Source organism: Diachasmimorpha longicaudata, chromosome 8, assembly GCF_034640455.1.
Source record: "Diachasmimorpha longicaudata isolate KC_UGA_2023 chromosome 8, iyDiaLong2, whole genome shotgun sequence".
NCBI classification, from domain to species: Eukaryota; Metazoa; Arthropoda; class Insecta; order Hymenoptera; family Braconidae; genus Diachasmimorpha; species Diachasmimorpha longicaudata.
This window is the reverse complement of record NC_087232.1, coordinates 7,530,044-7,547,004: the sequence shown is the minus strand read 5'-3', so window position 1 is coordinate 7,547,004 and position 16,961 is coordinate 7,530,044. Positions and strand designations below refer to the sequence as shown.

The 16,961-nt window shown below is 37.6% G+C and overlaps 5 protein-coding genes and 1 long non-coding RNA gene across 7 annotated transcripts; 1 reads left to right on the top strand and 5 right to left on the bottom strand.

Annotated features, from left to right (window-relative positions):
* Positions 1–2,747: 2,747 nt before the first annotated feature.
* LOC135165090 (glycine-rich selenoprotein-like) lies at positions 2,748–3,836 on the bottom strand. The gene is made up of 3 exons (XM_064126040.1): positions 3,697–3,836; positions 3,328–3,390; positions 2,748–3,217 (listed from the first exon to the last, which is right to left on the bottom strand). The coding sequence occupies exons 1-3, from the start codon at positions 3,764–3,766 to the stop codon at positions 3,126–3,128; spliced, it is 225 nt and encodes a 74-aa protein (XP_063982110.1). The 5' UTR covers positions 3,767–3,836; the 3' UTR covers positions 2,748–3,125.
* A 701-nt stretch (positions 3,837–4,537) lies between these two features.
* Positions 4,538–5,516, top strand: LOC135165091 (uncharacterized). The gene is made up of 2 exons (XR_010299426.1): positions 4,538–4,673; positions 5,359–5,516. It is a non-coding gene; the product is annotated as an uncharacterized LOC135165091 (long non-coding RNA).
* LOC135165089 (uncharacterized) lies at positions 5,012–7,553 on the bottom strand. 2 transcript variants are annotated; one of them, XR_010299425.1, is made up of 4 exons: positions 7,378–7,553; positions 6,068–7,110; positions 5,395–6,003; positions 5,012–5,184 (listed from the first exon to the last, which is right to left on the bottom strand). XR_010299425.1 is itself a non-coding variant. In XM_064126039.1 (2 exons), the coding sequence occupies exons 1-2, from the start codon at positions 5,588–5,590 to the stop codon at positions 5,129–5,131; spliced, it is 252 nt and encodes an 83-aa protein (XP_063982109.1). In that variant the 3' UTR covers positions 5,012–5,128. The 2 variants fall into 2 exon arrangements, 1 of the variants encoding a protein (XP_063982109.1); XM_064126039.1 differs by lacking the exons at positions 6,068–7,110; positions 7,378–7,553 and having other exon boundaries at positions 5,395–5,590.
* A 1,474-nt stretch (positions 7,554–9,027) lies between these two features.
* Positions 9,028–10,571, bottom strand: LOC135165078 (uncharacterized). The gene is made up of 6 exons (XM_064126017.1): positions 10,413–10,571; positions 10,123–10,357; positions 9,917–10,026; positions 9,726–9,845; positions 9,421–9,570; positions 9,028–9,330 (listed from the first exon to the last, which is right to left on the bottom strand). The coding sequence occupies exons 1-6, from the start codon at positions 10,477–10,479 to the stop codon at positions 9,134–9,136; spliced, it is 879 nt and encodes a 292-aa protein (XP_063982087.1). The 5' UTR covers positions 10,480–10,571; the 3' UTR covers positions 9,028–9,133.
* A 1,220-nt stretch (positions 10,572–11,791) lies between these two features.
* LOC135165077 (uncharacterized) lies at positions 11,792–13,930 on the bottom strand. Its single transcript, XM_064126016.1, has 6 exons — positions 13,770–13,930; positions 13,091–13,328; positions 12,794–12,897; positions 12,565–12,684; positions 12,250–12,399; positions 11,792–12,136 (listed from the first exon to the last, which is right to left on the bottom strand). Exons 1-6 carry the CDS (start codon positions 13,837–13,839, stop codon positions 11,886–11,888), a joined length of 933 nt encoding a protein of 310 aa, XP_063982086.1. The 5' UTR covers positions 13,840–13,930; the 3' UTR covers positions 11,792–11,885.
* Positions 13,931–14,401: 471 nt separating this feature from the next.
* Positions 14,402–16,312, bottom strand: LOC135165074 (uncharacterized). Its single transcript, XM_064126013.1, has 6 exons — positions 16,152–16,312; positions 15,557–15,791; positions 15,365–15,471; positions 15,152–15,271; positions 14,923–15,072; positions 14,402–14,856 (listed from the first exon to the last, which is right to left on the bottom strand). The coding sequence occupies exons 1-6, from the start codon at positions 16,222–16,224 to the stop codon at positions 14,567–14,569; spliced, it is 975 nt and encodes a 324-aa protein (XP_063982083.1). The 5' UTR covers positions 16,225–16,312; the 3' UTR covers positions 14,402–14,566.
* Positions 16,313–16,961: the final 649 nt, after the last annotated feature.

Sequence of the window (16,961 nt, the reverse complement as noted above, 5' to 3'; positions counted from 1 at the left end):
TTTATGTTAAATAGTGAAAAATGTGCACAACATTTTCCTGCTAAAGATAATTAGCAAGAAAACAGGAAATTGTTGGAATCGCCACCGGGGAAATGCGAAATGAGCGGAGAAACGATGGTATTTTTTACCAAAGATTTATTGTCATCTTTCAGGGGAATATTTTGCGTTCGGAAATATCCAGACTTTGTAATGTAATCAATCAATTTATTTAATGAATGAGGTTCCATCATCCCTGGTAGGAGATGACGAACGGCCAACAGTGGGCCGAGGCTCGGCCAGTATTGGCCGACACTGGGCCAGTATCGGCCAATACTGGCCGATACTGGCCCAGTGCTCATCTCCTACGTGGGATGGTCAACCACACTGGCACTTGTTATTGACGCAAGTTCCCCGGCAAAAGAATTCGTTCCTGACTCCACAGATGCAATTGTTACTGCCATTTTCCTCAGATGTTTCCCTCTTGCCATCGAATGTACATCGCATTAGATTAATTAAAAGTAATTGCAAAAAATTGATGAAATTTAAATTTAAGTTAATTTATCCGGAGATTCCTCGAGAAGACTAATGAATCATCACCGCATCGAATTAATTTTCTATTCCAATATATTTCATTCCTCATAAACATCATAGTGCTATCAGCATGGTACAATAATTCGATGGCCGACGGAGATGAGCTTCAGTTGCGGCAGTTGCAGACTCCTCTCTCGCACCATCCACCCCTCTTTCCTTGCACGATGCAACGAGCAGCACAACCGCTGTCACCCAGCCCCAGAAGATCACAAACTACTCGGGTCTGACGGAGGTGCTCCACCACTGGATCATCTTCCGCATTCACTGTACGGCGCAATTATCATTTTAATTATTAAATTAAATTTTGCAAATTTGTTCGCTCATGTAGATAACATTTTTATCGAAAAACCTGGTAATTTAATTATAAAATTTTTCCACCCCTTCTTTCCATTCCCAAAGATTGAAAAATCCATTACCTGGAGTTGAGGCGACAACGAAGAGAACTGCCACCGCGGCAAGAAGACAGAAGGTGAACTTTGCCATTTTATAGAGCTGCTGGTTCCACTAGCTTCTGATTGACTCTGTCAACTGTAACTGAATGTTGAGATTTTCTAGATTCAGTCTTATATAGGGACTCTCATCATTAGCGGGGAAGTACCGTGGACGAAGAAGTGATAGCCTGTCCAGAGTCATATTTGCAAGCGATGATTCAATGACGCTGTCATTTTTCATGATAAAATCCCTGTTACGTTTTGTCTGTCAATGGAAATAAGAAATTGGAAAGGCAGTAGTGGGATTCCACAATCGAGGATTTTTTTCCTTCGAACCATTGCTAGTCGTCGTTTGGAAAACAACGAAACTAGTTATGATTTTCAGTACTTTTATGTGCATAAATTAATAATTTTTTAAACCCAAGTGTTTAATCGTTTATATTCCAATAAAAAAACAGTCAACAGCTGTAATTTTTTTAAGTTAATTCAGTCTACCGTAATCTTTTCTACAAAAAAAAAATCCTTCACATTTGTGAATATTTTATGGGACTAAAACAATGAAAAATAGATAACTGGAGGGAGGAATAGGTAACTATTGCATTGTTCTTCAATCCAAGAGTCAAAAATATGTTTCATTTTTTTGTTTCAATTTTTTTTCTGCCTGTGTTACTGCCCTGATTTCGGAAATTCATTCGTTGTAATAGATCTAATCATTTGCTGACACTTGATGATTTTTTAGTCGATGATGACCTCTTGGCAATGAGGTCTCATGTGTAAGTAGACTCGGGGAAGTACACAGAAGGAGGAAATGTTTATAACTTATTGACAAAGTAATAACACACCGTATGATTTTTTTCTTCCAGAATTAAGCGTTACAAGGACATTAAGGGCTAGTGGTGGATCAATTTTTCTCTATAAAAAAATTGGTCGCCTCAAAAATAAAAAACAAATGTACAGACAATTGTATTTATTTTATAGTAACATTTTCATCAATATTTTATTCATCATATAAATTTTACAAGCATCATGATAACAACAAGAGGAGATTACGGCAATTCGCGTCCACAATTATTATTAAAATTGCGCATTCTTGTTTTAAAATAGTCATTAAAAATATTTTCGACATCATTCACTTATTTCGGCGGTTGCAGACAAAGTATGCAGCCAAGTGCGTTCCCAGGTTCTGTCGTCGTGGTATCAGCTGTGAAGGAATTATTAATTTCAGTGATAAAATCACAATTTTCACCCAAAGAACAATTTTCAAAAAATTCCAAAGTGCTCAAAAATTAGTCAGAAATTTATTCCCAAGTTTCTGACAATTTATTTAGTACCAGACTTTATCGAAAGGCATCCTCTCATTGGATTTCATTCAATAAATATTTTTCTCTCGGATTTACCTGCGGTCAGAGCGGTCAAAAATATGACCACCGCTGTCACGACAAATGCGAAGATCTGCGTTTTGTCCATGGGAATTGACAGTTCAAGAGATTCTCTGTGAAATACACTGAGGACTAAATTTGAAAAGTGCGATTGTTATATGTGACAGTAGTGTCTGCATGTCGAGAAGACATTGAATAAATAAGTGTGTAATTACCGTTATGGACTAATAATGCACCGAAAGACGATTTTTTATGTTAAAATATTGCGATAGGGCAGGGAAAAAGAGACGCGGAAATCATAACGACTTTCTCGTGTCATAAATAAATCCGGTCACTTATAATTACCCAAATAATGAATAGAATTGCATTTTATTTATTCATTTGTTGATTTTTTTTTATTCATTTTTATTTTCATTGAATCATTTCATATTGCACGTAATTTTTGATAATGATTTTAGTAAAGTATAAAAATATAAAACATTCCCTAAAAAGTATTAACCGATTTCTCGCCATTTATTTTTGAATAACATTCATCACTTGTTGTGACTAAATAATTATAGCTCAAACTGATAAATTTTCATTCGTATTTTATTCACCTACTGACCCTATAACCGTAATAATAAAACCAGAAGGACAGAGATAATAGTTTAATCATATCCGATATTGATTAAATAAATATTGTCATCGCCGAGTTGTCATTGAGTAGCAATGGGAATTACAATCAGAAAGAATTCGGTTTTACGTATCACCGACAAAGGATGCATCCACCGCCCCCACCTCCTCCGCCACCACCGCCACCCCCACCGCCCCCACCGCCGCCTCCACCGCCGCCACTCCCTGTAAAAAAGAATTAATTTCTTTTCTACACAAAAATTAATTGAGCGATTTCCAATTGATGAAAGTTTTTTATGTTTATTGAGTTATTTAATCGATAAATTAACAATTACCTGGAGGTGGAGTCGTCTTGCGATTTTGTCCATTTTGGGGCTCCGGTACAGGGAGTCCATCAACTGAAGTAGAAAAATTTATTAAATAAATATTTAATTCGTGATCATTCCCCATCATTTGATATTTGTACTGGAATTTATACTCTTTATTTACCATAATTATATAATTATGAATATAATTACATAAATTATATTTTTCATCTTTTTAAAATATATTTTACAAAAAAATCATTGGAAAATACTGTTTTATTTTATTCGAGGACTTTAAAACGAAAAAGAGAAACAAATATAAGGGAGGCATCGGCAATCAAGCAAACAAGATACAAGAATATATTCAATTATAAATAAATAAATAAATTGCAACAATACCTGAAGCGAAGACCGCCAAAAACACGACCAGCACTGTCAGAATCAAAAGGCAAACCTGTACCTTTCCCATAGTTATTATTTATTAATTTTACTGTTGTGAGCAACAGGACTTGTTTACGACTGAAATGCATTCTTGAGAAAAGGCAATAGATCAAGAAACATGATATAATCATCATTAGAAATACACTTGATGGGAACGGTCAGCGCTAATGGCCCCTTCTTATTTTTCAATGCCATATCTTCCAATCGTTTCTCATCCTGAAGATATCTTAAGTTAGATTTTATTTGCAATTCAATTCAGTCGTGATTAATTTATACTATATTTTTTATTTTTGCAATTGTTCATTTTAATAATCGGTGATATTTATTTCGGGTAATCTGATTTATTGAATTTGCACAAAATCTACATTTTGGTTTTTTTGTGTCACAATATGCCTCGTAAAAACAGGAATTCATATCCGGAGTGGAGTCCCTCTCATTTTTATTTTCCGCAGAGTATGCATTGTTGATTGCGGGGAGGTCCCCAGTCAGGGCGCCCTTGCACTGAAATGAAAATGCAATATGAGAGCAATTTTACAAATTAATGACTTACATAAACTTTTATGTAAATTTTATGGAAAAAATTGCAATACCATCAGTTAAATTCTCCTGGTTACGTCCGTAATCGGTAAGTAAACTTCAATTCCATATTTTTTACTAAATATTTCTTTCGGTGTCACCCTGTGCGGGTAATTAGTTGATTTTTTAAAAATACTTCTGCTTACCTAGAGACAGGGTAATAAGGATGAGCACCACCACCATCAGCACCAACGGGAACACTTGATAGTTCCTCATGACGGTTAATTAGAGATTTTAGGGAATTACTGTTGGCTTAATCCGGACACAGCACTTGTCAGTTGCACTTCTTATGTGCAAATGCACTGAGAGAAAGGAGATCAGGAAAGTATAGATGATCATCAGTCATGTTTAATGATGAGGTAATTGCACGTGATCCTTTGAAATATCTTTTTTTCATTAATTACCAGGAAAATTCACTGCATTCAATGGTGAAGTGGCAAAACACAGCGAGTGCATTTTGCCAATCATCAATTTTCTACCAATAAATTATCAGCGAAAAGAGATAGCCGAATTATCGCTATCTCTTTTTATCATATTATTATATAAAAGAGGTTTTTTTCCGAAATTCTGTCATTTCCCTTCCTTTATGCGATAATCGTCGATTTTCCTGCGCGAGCTGGTATCATCATAATGATGATAATCAGGAGGAAAAACCCATCAATCAAGTCAATGGTAATAACAATGAATCTGCGCGGAATAATTCTTGAAAGTAATTTTTTTTATTCAACTGAACAATTGTGAGGAGAACGAATAAATCATAGAACATCATTAATTTCCGTTTATAATCGATACATGAGAGAAACCCGATCCATTCCTATCCGTTTCGGCACAGAATACACTGGGGGGGATTCTGCGGTGCTAGGCCTTCAACTGAAATTGAAAAATTGAATTGATATTAAATTTCTCGATAAATAAATTCAGAAGAATATAGAGATTTTTGTCGCCTGAAAATTTTATTTAATACTTTGAGTGGTTCGTTACATGGCTGATTTTATTCTGATTATTTTTCTGAGAATTTCTATTTTTTCACGATTTGTTTATGAGGATAAGAAGTAGCAGAACAAATTCTGGAAATTTTACCTGGCATCAGCGCTGCCAGGAAGGTGATCACCACCATCAGCATTAGAGCCAAGATCTGTGCCTTTGCCATGACGAAAATTGTCCTCTTCACAGAGACTGTTCTATCGCACTTTGAGAAGTTGTAAGGTGAAGTCCTTGATTGCGACTGAAATGTTTCCACGAGCAGAAGGTGGTAGAGATACACCTCGATGATCATTAATAATGATCGTAAACAATTGATTAATCATGAATGAACATTATTGATGTGCATTCTGTTACCTCAATGCCATTCGATAATTTTCCTGCTCTATCTTCTCATTCAGATATTCCTTCCCGTTTCGAGATATCACGAGTTGAAACATCCTGTGCATTATTTTAACACCACATTTTAAACCAGTAAATGTTGTAAATAATTCTAGGATCAGCTAAAAAGTTGCCACCAAAAAAAATTGACAAAAAAAAATTTCAATAGTAAATCCTTTTTTATTTGTTTGTTTTTTCAATTGTTAGGCGACACAAAATTTTTTATTTCACGATAAAAATCGAATTTATCCTTCGAAAAATACGTAGTTCATGCCCATCACCGGCAAAGGATGCACATGGGGGGACCACGTGCGGGTAGTCCTTCGACTAAAATAAAAAAATATATTTGAGATGAAATTTCATTGGGGGAAGTCATGATAAATGATTCTACCTGAGACTAGAGCTGCCAAAAATACAAACGCCATTATCACAATCCAACTGAAAACCTCACACTTCTTCATTTTAATTCCTTATCACTCCCAATAATTCTTCATTAAGCTGCACTGAATACGAAAATCTGGCATCGCGGTTTTATATACCTCCGCTGTATTTGCCTCCAAAAAAAATATTGAGCTGATGGTAAACCATCGTCGGGAAGGATAACTCAATCATAATTCAGCGGAGGTTTGTTAAAGTGTCGAGATAGTGGAGTTGGAAATGAGATTCGATAATGGTAAACACTTGCCATGAATTTTTAGCAGGAAAACCAGACAATGCAAACAGTCGTAGCTCATTATATATGAATAATAATGAATGGCAAATAATTGTTTTCTGTTGCTGAGAAAAAAATAACAGTAATTTAAGACCTGGCCAATTATTCCGTATTCAGAAATCGCACTTTCAAAATTGGAGAGGAAATAGAAATTTTATTCACTTGAAAAAATAGTGTAGCAATAAATAAATAAATCAGGACGCAACTGAAAGACTGTGGATTATTTGTAATATATTTTCACTACTATTATTATTGTTTATTAATTTACATTTCATCTACTTTTGTATTCTCTATTAAAGCTGAAAATTGAATAGAAATCCAATCGAGTTTTCTACCCATTTCCTTAAGTTTTTCCATCACATTTCGGTCACCATATAAATATTGTTGTTGCTGTCATAAAATAATAAATAAATGTAATACGAAAACAACCATAATGTTCTTAGCCGAGTAATTTATTCCCTTGAACACGATTACAATGCTCTTGATTATGCTCAACTAGTAACACTAGAATTTATCATTTAAACATTAAAACGAACAATAGTCAAATGAAATTCCGAGTTCTTTCCCCTTCGAAATAAGTACGGGACTTTGATATACTCAACGCGATTCGCTCGAGCTTGCGGATGAGCTCGATGATGAGCTTCCTGACTCGCTTGACGCGCTGTCTTCTCGGCTGCGGCAGAGGATGCACTGGGGCGGCTGCAAGGGACCGCCTCCAGACACTGAAACAGTAATCGTAATTTCTCTTGCTTCCCTAGTGCGTGGAAAAAGTTTATAACTAATAAATTAATTAACGTCACCACCAGGAAGATGGAACTGAATTAATTTACTAGCAAACAGTTGGGGAAATATTTTCATGGGGTTTAAAAATAATATTTTCCCACAGCGTGATAAAATAGTCTTTTGCTCATTATGAGAGACCGACATGGTACTTAATTTCCTCGAGTGAACTTAGAACATTTCTGGAGGTTGAAACAAAAGGTTTTTACCCGGAGATAGCGTCATCATGAAGATCATCACCGCCATCACCACCAGCGAATAAATCTGGATTTTTCCAATCATAATGAACCGCGGTTTTTCGGGACTGTTGAAAATCGTACTGGAATAGTCCGTCAAAGTCCTCCCCTATATATAACTGGACTATTTGCATAAGAGGAAACAGTTCACAGGAAAATACATAAAAAATATATCGTTGTTAATAAAAATTCAGCGATTATTCACACGAACGGAGTTCCAATGTGGGGAGAACATGACAAAACTCGTGATTTGTTGCTTTGAGGACATTTATTTTTCACCAGATATTTCTATCATGGATTACAATATTATTTAGATTGTTCGAATGGAGGATTATTTGACATATTTGTTTGTTGACTTCAGTAGCAGATGCACCTGTTGATTTCGCAATATCCCGTCGCACGCTTTCCTCTGGCAATGCAGATGGTGTCGCAATTGTGCATGGCGATGTTTGCGCACGGTACGGACCGTCGGGCACGGGGATGTACCTCTTCCGCGGCTTCTCCGTGGGCTGAATTTAATGGTATACTTTATTATTCGAATTACGAAGTTCATAACAAGGTCCGGGAATTAAATTTCGACTGAGTCAAATCTCACCTGTGCCCGCAATAGAAATAATGACAAGGGCCAGAGCCACTAGAGCGAAAAATCCGTAGAATTTTGCCATGACGATCGATCCTGTAATATCTGACAAATTAACTTTGACTGATCGAATCCGCACCTTCTGGCTTTATATAGCCGTTCATTATCTCTCTGGGAAGAACCGAATTTCATCGATCAATCATGTGATACGCAGCAAAGAGTATTTAAGACATTTTATTTTATTTGTTTATGAACATTTTAAATGCAAATGCAGCCGCCTATCTGGCACATTCCGTTGGGACGTTTTCCCTGGGCGACGCATATCGTTCCACAGTTGTTCATGTTGATTCCACCGCAGGGTACGTCACGTTGGAGGCGGCTGTGTTCGCCTTCTCCGACGGCGTAACCCTCGACTGTAAAAAAAGTTAATAAAACGATAAAAGAACAATTAATTTTTCTATAATGGAAAAATTACTGGACAAAATTACTTGAGCAATTGAAATATTACCTGAAGCAGAAATAACCAGTACGACTGCCATTGCCATCAAAAAGGTGAGCTTAAGAATTTTCATTGTGATTTTCGTGTTGTAGGATTCCTCCAAGTCAAGAAGCACCGAATGATGCAGTTTTCACTTACCAACGTTTATATACAACCAAAATAATAATAATAATAGCTAACGTGTTAATCGGGGAAGTCCTGAGAACTATCGTCTTCATATAAAAACGACTCCGACGCTACTCAGAATTTTTCCGCTTCAAAGAAATGCAAAATTGGTTTCGAAGCAGTGATTTGCACATAATTCTCTTCTGCCGCGTATAATTCATCATTCAATTTAAAATGTTGGGTTTAGAAACTCGGAAAATTCATATTAAAACTTATTTTCTAATCTCATTTTACAATTTTAGGAAAATTAAAATTTTGCAAAAAATACCAGCGCATAATGCCCCGTTCTGTCACCATAAAAATTATCCGGACTTCAAATTTGACCGATAACAAACTCCTCTCACTCGGCAACGAACAAATGAAATAAACAAACACTGGATTATGTCCCACTCAGTAATTTTATTTCATCCATAATCCCCTTTACAATTAATCAGCCGACGCATTAAAAAATTGTGAACATGATTTTTGACAGTCTCAGAACATAATCATTGGCACTTGTCTCGCGGTAGACGTTGACACGTGGGTGTAGGTGATACCTCGCAGCGGCACTTGACACATTTTGCATTCGCGTCATCACCGATGCTGAGCTCGTCACCATAATTCATGGACAGATCGCCGAATTTACATGAGACGCCTTCGGGTTTGGGGCCGTCTATGCGTAAGACCCTATCGTTCGGTGTTTCTGAAATTACGAGATGTTGATGACATAACTGATATCGTATCTACCACTAAACCAAGATTATCTCGAATGATAAGGGATGACAAGACTCACGACATCGGAATTTTGTAGTGCAAGACGTCTGAGGTGATTGATCGGCTTCGTACACAGGAGCACATCTTCCAGCAACTTCTCGACTATATCGGAGTTCAGTCCGACATTCAACCCTCGCCTTGGAGATACAGAATGGAGCGATATTTTGTCCTGAAGATAATTGACAGCGTAAAGTATGTATCTCGTTAATTATATTTAATTTATAAAGTAATTTTCTTCAATTAGATTTTTCAAGCAATTACCCTCGACCAAAAATAATTTTTCCGGGTCAATTACTGTCGGTAAAAATCACCCGTAAACATTACCTTTATATCCGGGACCGCAGAAGCACCTTTTGTTCGGCTCCGAGGAGGGTTGGAAGTACTCTCCGTCCTTGTAAACCTTACCATCAACTTCGCACGTGGGGATGTCTCGTGGATCGTTAGCTAAATCAAAATATCATTCACAATCCATTAAATCATGATTTTGATTCAAATGTGTTTACAAATATACCCACGACATATTAAAGTGAACCCAGGGCAGCACTGGGTCGCGTTTCGCTGTTGATAGCATCCTGGGCGAGGATTCGGGTGGTAGCAGTCGACGATCGCACAAACAAATCCTGCACTGATAATAAATTAAATAAATTTCATAAATTATAATTTGATAAATATAATAAATATTATAAATCCCCTCTTTACCCCACTCTCCCCTATCACTTACTGATTTCCCCTTTTGGCACAAGTGCAGTGATCGCACGGGGCTCTATCCTCATCAGAAAGTCCCTCCCCAACGTTGGTCTCCTTGCCACCAAAGTAGCACTTGTCTGGTGAACGATTATCGATACTCTTACACTCGAATTTAGCCGCACATTTATCGTCAGAGGAGTCGTACACAGGATTGCATCCGATCTCTCTGTAAAACTTCAAAGGTCCCGGGCAGTCCTTATCCTCGCTTCCTGAGTAAAAAGCGGAGATTTAGATGTGAAAAAGTAGTCGGAGTTGGTCACTCACTTTGAGCAAATGTCCCGGCAATATTTGCGGCTAAGGCGCAGAGACAGAGGGTGATGAGCGCATTCATGACGGCGCAGGTCAGAATGACTGAGTTCCCTTGATGCCTTCCTTTATATTTGAATGAATCTTTCCTCAAGACAAAGGGGTCAACAGATTTTTATAATAAATAAAACGATGACACGTTTTCTTAGGCCTTTCGTCTGCTCTTCGATGCGCGAGAGCCTTACTTTTCCGCATTTTTTTTTTATTCTATTTATTTGACGGGGGTTCCCTGCTGGCTGGCATTGAACAACATAAATACAATGTCTTTTGTTTTTCATCTGATATGATTCACTTATGCAAGTATTTTCATAAGGATTATCTCTGCACGCGTTCCTCGCAGTGAATAATGCACCGGAGGCGTTTGCACGTCGAGGAATATTCAGTATAAATTACCGAACAATTTATGTCATCGCCGGTGGAAAATCTTCTTCTGGGAATTTTACAGAAATCGCGTCACGATTCCCGACGTATTGCCCTTTAAAATAAAAAAAACTGGAATATTTAACGGTTATTGGAAAGCGCACCATTTGTTTATATTTTCCGTCTCGTAAAAAGTTTAAATCGTTGAGGAAAAATTACGGAACAACTTGTCCTCGTAGCGATGAGTCAGCAAACAGGTGGATAATTTTTACAGAATAAATTGTAAAACTTACGCGGCGATTTGTGCAATTTTAATCGCAGGACAATTTTTTTATCGAATTTCCTTTGTAGTGGAAAGTCCAATGAAAATTTAATAAAATTTCCCTAGGAATCGACTACGGGTGTCTCTTTAAAGAAATCGTGCCTGAATTCACGATAAGTTACTGTCATTATGTTCATTAATATTTCTCGTATCTCCGCACTTTCATACATGTTAAATTGTTTGTTCACCTTGGATGAGACTTCCGCTGGTGTACGTTGAATACAAAGTGCTGACAATGAAAAGGTTCTAAGGAAATTAACGTGGAGACAACTACACGTATGATCGAACATCAGCTAGTTCTTCGTACCTTTTTAAATATTCAGACAGTTATTGTGAGAGACGAGCCGGTGTCCCATGAATTTAAGTCCTCATTTTACTAACATGAGTTAAAAACACATTCGCCTATCAGGGGTCATAAATCCTGGATCAGCAGGTGAAATTTTCGCAGGAGTTGGGACTGAAATCACTGGTGAAGGTCATCCCCTTGACACGAATTTTAAGCACTCGACCTCGACAGGTTCTCTCGTGTGAAACAAAGATTGCCAGATATTTATATAATATAATGTATATACATAAATATGTATATATTTCATTTTTGAACATCACTCCTCCCATTTTTTTCAATTCTACAAATAAAAAGACTCACGTCAACTTGTTTTTCCATTTATTTAATTAGTAAACGAGTACATAATGCTCAAAAATCGTATAAATCACTAGCCAACGACACGCTAAGGGCGCACCCTTCCACTTTAGCTGAATTTCGGGTGATCGGTAACATCACAGATATCATCAGGTAGTCGCTGACAGGTGGGTATCGGTGGTACCTCGCAGACGCACTTGACACACACTGAAGAATAATCTGTCTTCTGATTGAGTTCCTGACCCAGCTTCATGCTCATGTTTCCAAATTTGCACATGTCCACGTCCTCGTCCGACGCTGATTTTGCGTCGACTGTTTCAGGGGTTCCCTCAGCATTGATAACTTCGTCTTTATCGTTTTCTGAAATTAAATAAAAAATTACTAGTCACTAATTAATTAATCATCGCAATTATAATAATTATAGAATTAATAATTTATGGGTATTTATAGAGTGGGATAAATGACGGACTTACGACATCTGAAAGCCACCGCGCAATCGGTCTGCGGGGATTGGGAGTTGTAAAAGACCGGTGGACAGTTGTTATGAATCTCATAGGCGTTACGAAGTTCCACTCCGCAGGATGTGGAGCCCCGGGTCTTGCAGAAGGGCTCGACGTTTTCGCCTGCGAAAAAATCGTAGTTATCGACTCCTCCATTTACCCTGTGCTAATTCATTTCGCCTCACGAATTTTATATTCCAACAGAAGATGTAAAGTTCTCCCGGTACATTTCCCGAATTTTTCTAGTCCTCGGACTGCGATTTTTCGCAGATACGTTCAAATAGTTACCTGTGTACCCAGCACCGCAATAACAGTACTTGTCGGGCTCTGCTGCAGGTTCGAAGTAGTCACCTGCATTGTAGGTTTTTCCATCTACTTCACACTTAGGCCATTCTTCCTGGCTTCCAGCTAAAATAATAATTAATTATTTTCTTTTATATTACGACCGATGACAATTAAGTAGATCCGTACAGATAACGACCCTAAAATAACCGCGTCCCTGGTAATTGACACTCACGACAAATTTCAGGGCCGGGGCAGCAATTTGAGGAATTCCTAGCGAGATAACATCCAGGTCTGGCACGAGCAAAGCAATCGACGACAGCACAGGTGAATCCAGCCCTGGAATTCAAATAATAAAATTTAAATTTTCAAAACTGATAATTTGAATCTTCAGCCAGGTGACCATAAATATTTCGGAAGCCCCTGCAGATACCAAAATTTTCCTCATGAGCTTTTGTAAAGCACAATGAGTCATAAGAAGATCTTACTGAACATTATTCGTCGGAACTCAGGGCTAATAGTTAGTACTCACACTCCCAGGTTTTCCCTGCAGACGCACCCGATGTCGCAGGGCTTCGCATCCTCCTCTCGTAGTTGCTCCCCAATTTCATACGTGTGTCCGTTTAGGTAGCACTTGTCAGTGGATCGTTCACTCAGATTTTCACAGTTGTATTTGTAGGGACAACAGTCGTCCTCGTTTTTGTAAACTGGCTCGCAGGATAATTCATTGTAGAATTTCAGGGGCCCTTTGCATTTGGTCTTATCGCATTCTTGAACAAAAAATTATCACACGGAGAGAAAAATTAATTTTTTTTTAAATTTTATTCTGTGGAATCTATGAGACTCTCGCGTAATTTCCGACTAATTTAACTAATTTAATTAAATTTTCATTTCGTCCCCAAGAGGAAAAAACCCAGGGATTTCACCGATTTTCATGACCCTGATGATTTATTTCTACAATAATTAAGAAATTGTTCGTTAAATGATATTGGTTCATATTAATACCAATTTGAGCCTAAGAAATTAAAAAAATTAATAATCACAAGTGAATTATCGTAAAAAAAATGAAATAATAAGACAAGGAACCACAAATTCAATAAGTGGAATTGTCATGTATTAATTGTAGTAATAAAAAAAATATATATATATAATTTATTTATTCCACTTATTTATTTATTCATCTGCTTATTCAGAACTTTGACCTAGAGTACCTCCTTCTGCGGGTGCTGCAGAAGCAGCAGTAAATAATAAACAACAGATAAACAAGTCGTATGTGCTCATGATGGCTAACTCGCGTGCAATAGACTGTGAATCCAGTCGGTGTCTTGTTTTATAGCTGTGAACAGTGGTGGGAGTCCACACACATTAGTGTCAATGTTGGCCTTACCAATGACAACAGTTGCACATGTTGCCCACATAGACACAATCGCCGCTGTGATCTTTGATCGATTTATCATCGCAAGGGCATCTCGCAGAGCCCGAGTCGTAATTCCTCTTCTGATCGGCTTCATCCCCAATCTTCATTTCAAGATTTCCGACTTGATGTTAAAATTTAATTATATTTAACCTCTAATGATATATTTGCACCGATGGAAACTGAATTCAGTTGACGTTTGAAGAAGTTGAAGAAAAAATACTCGATAAGAATTTTTTTTAGTTAAAAAAATGAAAAATAAATGAATTATAGACGATAGAGAACGTCTGACGTAATTCAATCGTAAACATCTTGACTTTGTGTTTTTTCTAATACAAAAATACATATCTAATATTTTTTTAATCATTTTTTCACTTTCATTTGTTTTTTATGAATAAAAACTCATGAAAAATCATTAAAATTCCATAATTATAATCGACATCATCATCACTGCTTTTATTACCGTACGACATCAACAAAAACATTTTCAAATATATTAAAAAACAATCAATAATAATCAATTAATTAAATAATCAGTACCATTGTCATTGATTAAAATAATTATCAATTTTAATTAATCAAGTTGGGTGCGCGTCAATTAACTGGAGCAGTTGAATTAAAAGGAGGATGATCGGTGACATCACAGACATCTTCGGGCAGACGAATGCAGGTGGGAACCGGTGGAACCTCGCAGACGCACTTCACGCAGACCGAATCATAATCCGTCTTCTGATTGAGTTCATCCCCAATCCTCATCTTGAGATTTCCAAATTTACAAATAGTATCCTCAGAGGTCGATTTTTCCTCGCTGCTCTCCGAAGAGTTGCCCTCCGATGAGGAAGAAGACTTGCTGTTTACTTTGATGACCTCGTCCCTCGCGTTTGCTGTCGCAATTAATTAGTCATCAGTGAACTGTAATTTTCAAGTGATAAGGGCGATCATGGACTTACGACATCTAGATTCCAGGGGGCAATCCGTCGATGGGGACTGCGTGGAGAAATACACCGGTGCACACTTGTGATGAAGATCATACGCGTGACGAAGTTCAATGCTGCATTCGGAGACTGGGGCGGGGGTGCAGAAGGGCGCGACATTTTCCCCTAGAAAATATTTCTTCTTTATTGGCAATTCTTTCATTTAGATTTTTTAAAATGTAATATCGATTATCGATACTGAAACCTGTGTATCCAGCGCCACAATAGCAATCTTTCTTCGGTTCCTCGGAGGGTGAGAAATACTCCCCAGCCTTGTAGGTCTTCCCGTCGACGACACACGTCGGCCAGTCTTCCGGTCGCTCCGCTAAAAGCAAAATTAATCTCCAGCATCAAAACGAAGACACTAAAAAAATCGAGAGTCCCAGAATTTTGGAATTTAGGCATCAAAAAAACATACGACAGATGGGCTCGCCCTCGCAACACTCAGTCGCATTTCTCGGTTGATAACAGCCCTCCTTGTACTCGTCGAAGGGGCAGTCAACGATCGCGCACTCGAATCCAATTCTGAAATGTCAAGGGATGAGATTTAATTGACCGAAAAAATTACTCCCCATGAATTGCAGTATTTTTGCCAATTTCGGACACTGACACACCGTCATTATCCTGACAGACACATCCAATGTCACAGGGCTGTCCGTCCTCGGGCCTCAAAGAGTCCCCGATGTCGTACTCGTGTCCGTTCACCAGACATTTATTGGGAGTCCTCTTCTCAATATTCTCACAGTTGTATTTATAGGGACAGCAGTCGCCCTCCTTGACCACCGGCGTGCAGGACAGCTCCTCGTAGTATTTCAAAGGTCCCTTGCATTTACTCTTATCACAGGCTATCAACGCAAAGGATTATCATATCATTATCGAAGCGGTAAAACAGTTCAAGCACCAATTCAGACTACTTCCCAGTTATCAGTCAATATCTCGAATTCTAAGAGAGATAGTGAAATTTTTGATAAGACCTTTTTTGTGACTCTCCCTTCGCTCTATGAAAAAGGTCATTATAAAAATGTCGCTACAGCCCTTACATTCCGAGATATTCCCCGATAATTCAGCAAAACCTTGAATCGACTTGAATATACTCATTATTATTAATTCTAAAATTGTCGAAACCGGTTTTGCAAAATTTACAGTAAGTCCTATCGACGTTCAGACGTCAGTAGAAAATTTTTCCACGCGGAAAATGTATTTACGTTGTTCCGGAGGGGCTGCAAGCACAGCTCCGAAGCACAGACCGCAAATGAGAAAATTAACTCGAGTGTTCATGGTCAGTAACTGGCAAACAATCGGCGGACAAGTCTGGTTAACATGTTTTATATAAGTGCGGTGATTGTGGAAGGGCAGTGGGGAGGGTTCGAGGTAAATATCGTCGGGTACCAGAGTGGAATGACTGTTATCTCAGCCAATGCCGTGAACTATCATTTTAACGCGTGTTTATATGTTTGGATAATTTATTATTGAAGAATTTCAATGCAAAACTCTTGCTCTAGAGGCTTAGCCTGAATCTGGGGATAATATTTATGAACTAATATTTCCTCAAAGTAATGTTGAACTATTTTTTATTTTAGAAAAAACTGCGGCGGAATTATTCATTAATTATTAATCTTATGAATTCATTGGTGAATTGCTTTGTGTTGAATATTTATGAAAGTAAATATTTCCGTTGCAGGAAAATGCATAAATAAACTGTCGATTTTTTAAATAAAAATTCAATAGAATTGTCAAGTCTATGCCCTCGGTTTCGCTATGATTTTTCTTTCATGCGTCATTATTTATTTACCAACGTCGCACTATTTAACGAAGTCGTTTTAACACACGTCATTCATTCACCACGAAATCTATTCAATAAATAGTTCGTTCTACTGCATCCAGTCAACCGCATTTTCACGGAACTTTGACTTTTTTTTAATAGAAACATTCAATAAGGAAAACCAATAGAATTTGGTTTTTCTATATGACTGATTCTCAGAAAATTCCTGGTGAATTGTTTCGGCTGAACATTT

What these genes read in the sequence shown, in the direction of transcription:
- LOC135165090 (XM_064126040.1), bottom strand. Translation starts at nt 3,766, where the DNA reads ATGGGAAAGGTACAGGTTTGCCTTTTGATTCTGACAGTGCTGGTCGTG. An exon ending in TTTGGCGGTCTTCGCTTCAG is followed by an intron (nt 3,391 to 3,696) that starts GTATTGTTGCAA and finishes TTTCTACTTCAG; the next exon opens with TTGATGGACTCCCTGTACCG. An exon ending in CAAGACGACTCCACCTCCAG is followed by an intron (nt 3,218 to 3,327) that starts GTAATTGTTAAT and finishes TCTTTTTTACAG; the next exon opens with GGAGTGGCGGCGGTGGAGGC.
- LOC135165089 (XM_064126039.1), bottom strand. Translation starts at nt 5,590, where the DNA reads ATGATCATCGAGGTGTATCTCTACCACCTTCTGCTCGTGGAAACATTT. An exon ending in CCTGGCAGCGCTGATGCCAG is followed by an intron (nt 5,185 to 5,394) that starts GTAAAATTTCCA and finishes TTTCAATTTCAG; the next exon opens with TTGAAGGCCTAGCACCGCAG.
- LOC135165078 (XM_064126017.1), bottom strand. Translation starts at nt 10,479, where the DNA reads ATGAATGCGCTCATCACCCTCTGTCTCTGCGCCTTAGCCGCAAATATT. An exon ending in TGTGCCAAAAGGGGAAATCA is followed by an intron (nt 10,027 to 10,122) that starts GTAAGTGATAGG and finishes ATTTATTATCAG; the next exon opens with TGCAGGATTTGTTTGTGCGA. An exon ending in CACTACAAAATTCCGATGTC is followed by an intron (nt 9,331 to 9,420) that starts GTGAGTCTTGTC and finishes TCGTAATTTCAG; the next exon opens with AAACACCGAACGATAGGGTC.
- LOC135165077 (XM_064126016.1), bottom strand. Translation starts at nt 13,839, where the DNA reads ATGAGCACATACGACTTGTTTATCTGTTGTTTATTATTTACTGCTGCT. An exon ending in CCCCGGCCCTGAAATTTGTC is followed by an intron (nt 12,685 to 12,793) that starts GTGAGTGTCAAT and finishes TTATTATTTTAG; the next exon opens with CTGGAAGCCAGGAAGAATGG. An exon ending in CGCGGTGGCTTTCAGATGTC is followed by an intron (nt 12,137 to 12,249) that starts GTAAGTCCGTCA and finishes ATTTAATTTCAG; the next exon opens with AAAACGATAAAGACGAAGTT.
- LOC135165074 (XM_064126013.1), bottom strand. Translation starts at nt 16,224, where the DNA reads ATGAACACTCGAGTTAATTTTCTCATTTGCGGTCTGTGCTTCGGAGCT. An exon ending in CGAGGGCGAGCCCATCTGTC is followed by an intron (nt 15,272 to 15,364) that starts GTATGTTTTTTT and finishes TTTTGCTTTTAG; the next exon opens with CGGAGCGACCGGAAGACTGG. An exon ending in TTGTGGCGCTGGATACACAG is followed by an intron (nt 15,073 to 15,151) that starts GTTTCAGTATCG and finishes AATATTTTCTAG; the next exon opens with GGGAAAATGTCGCGCCCTTC.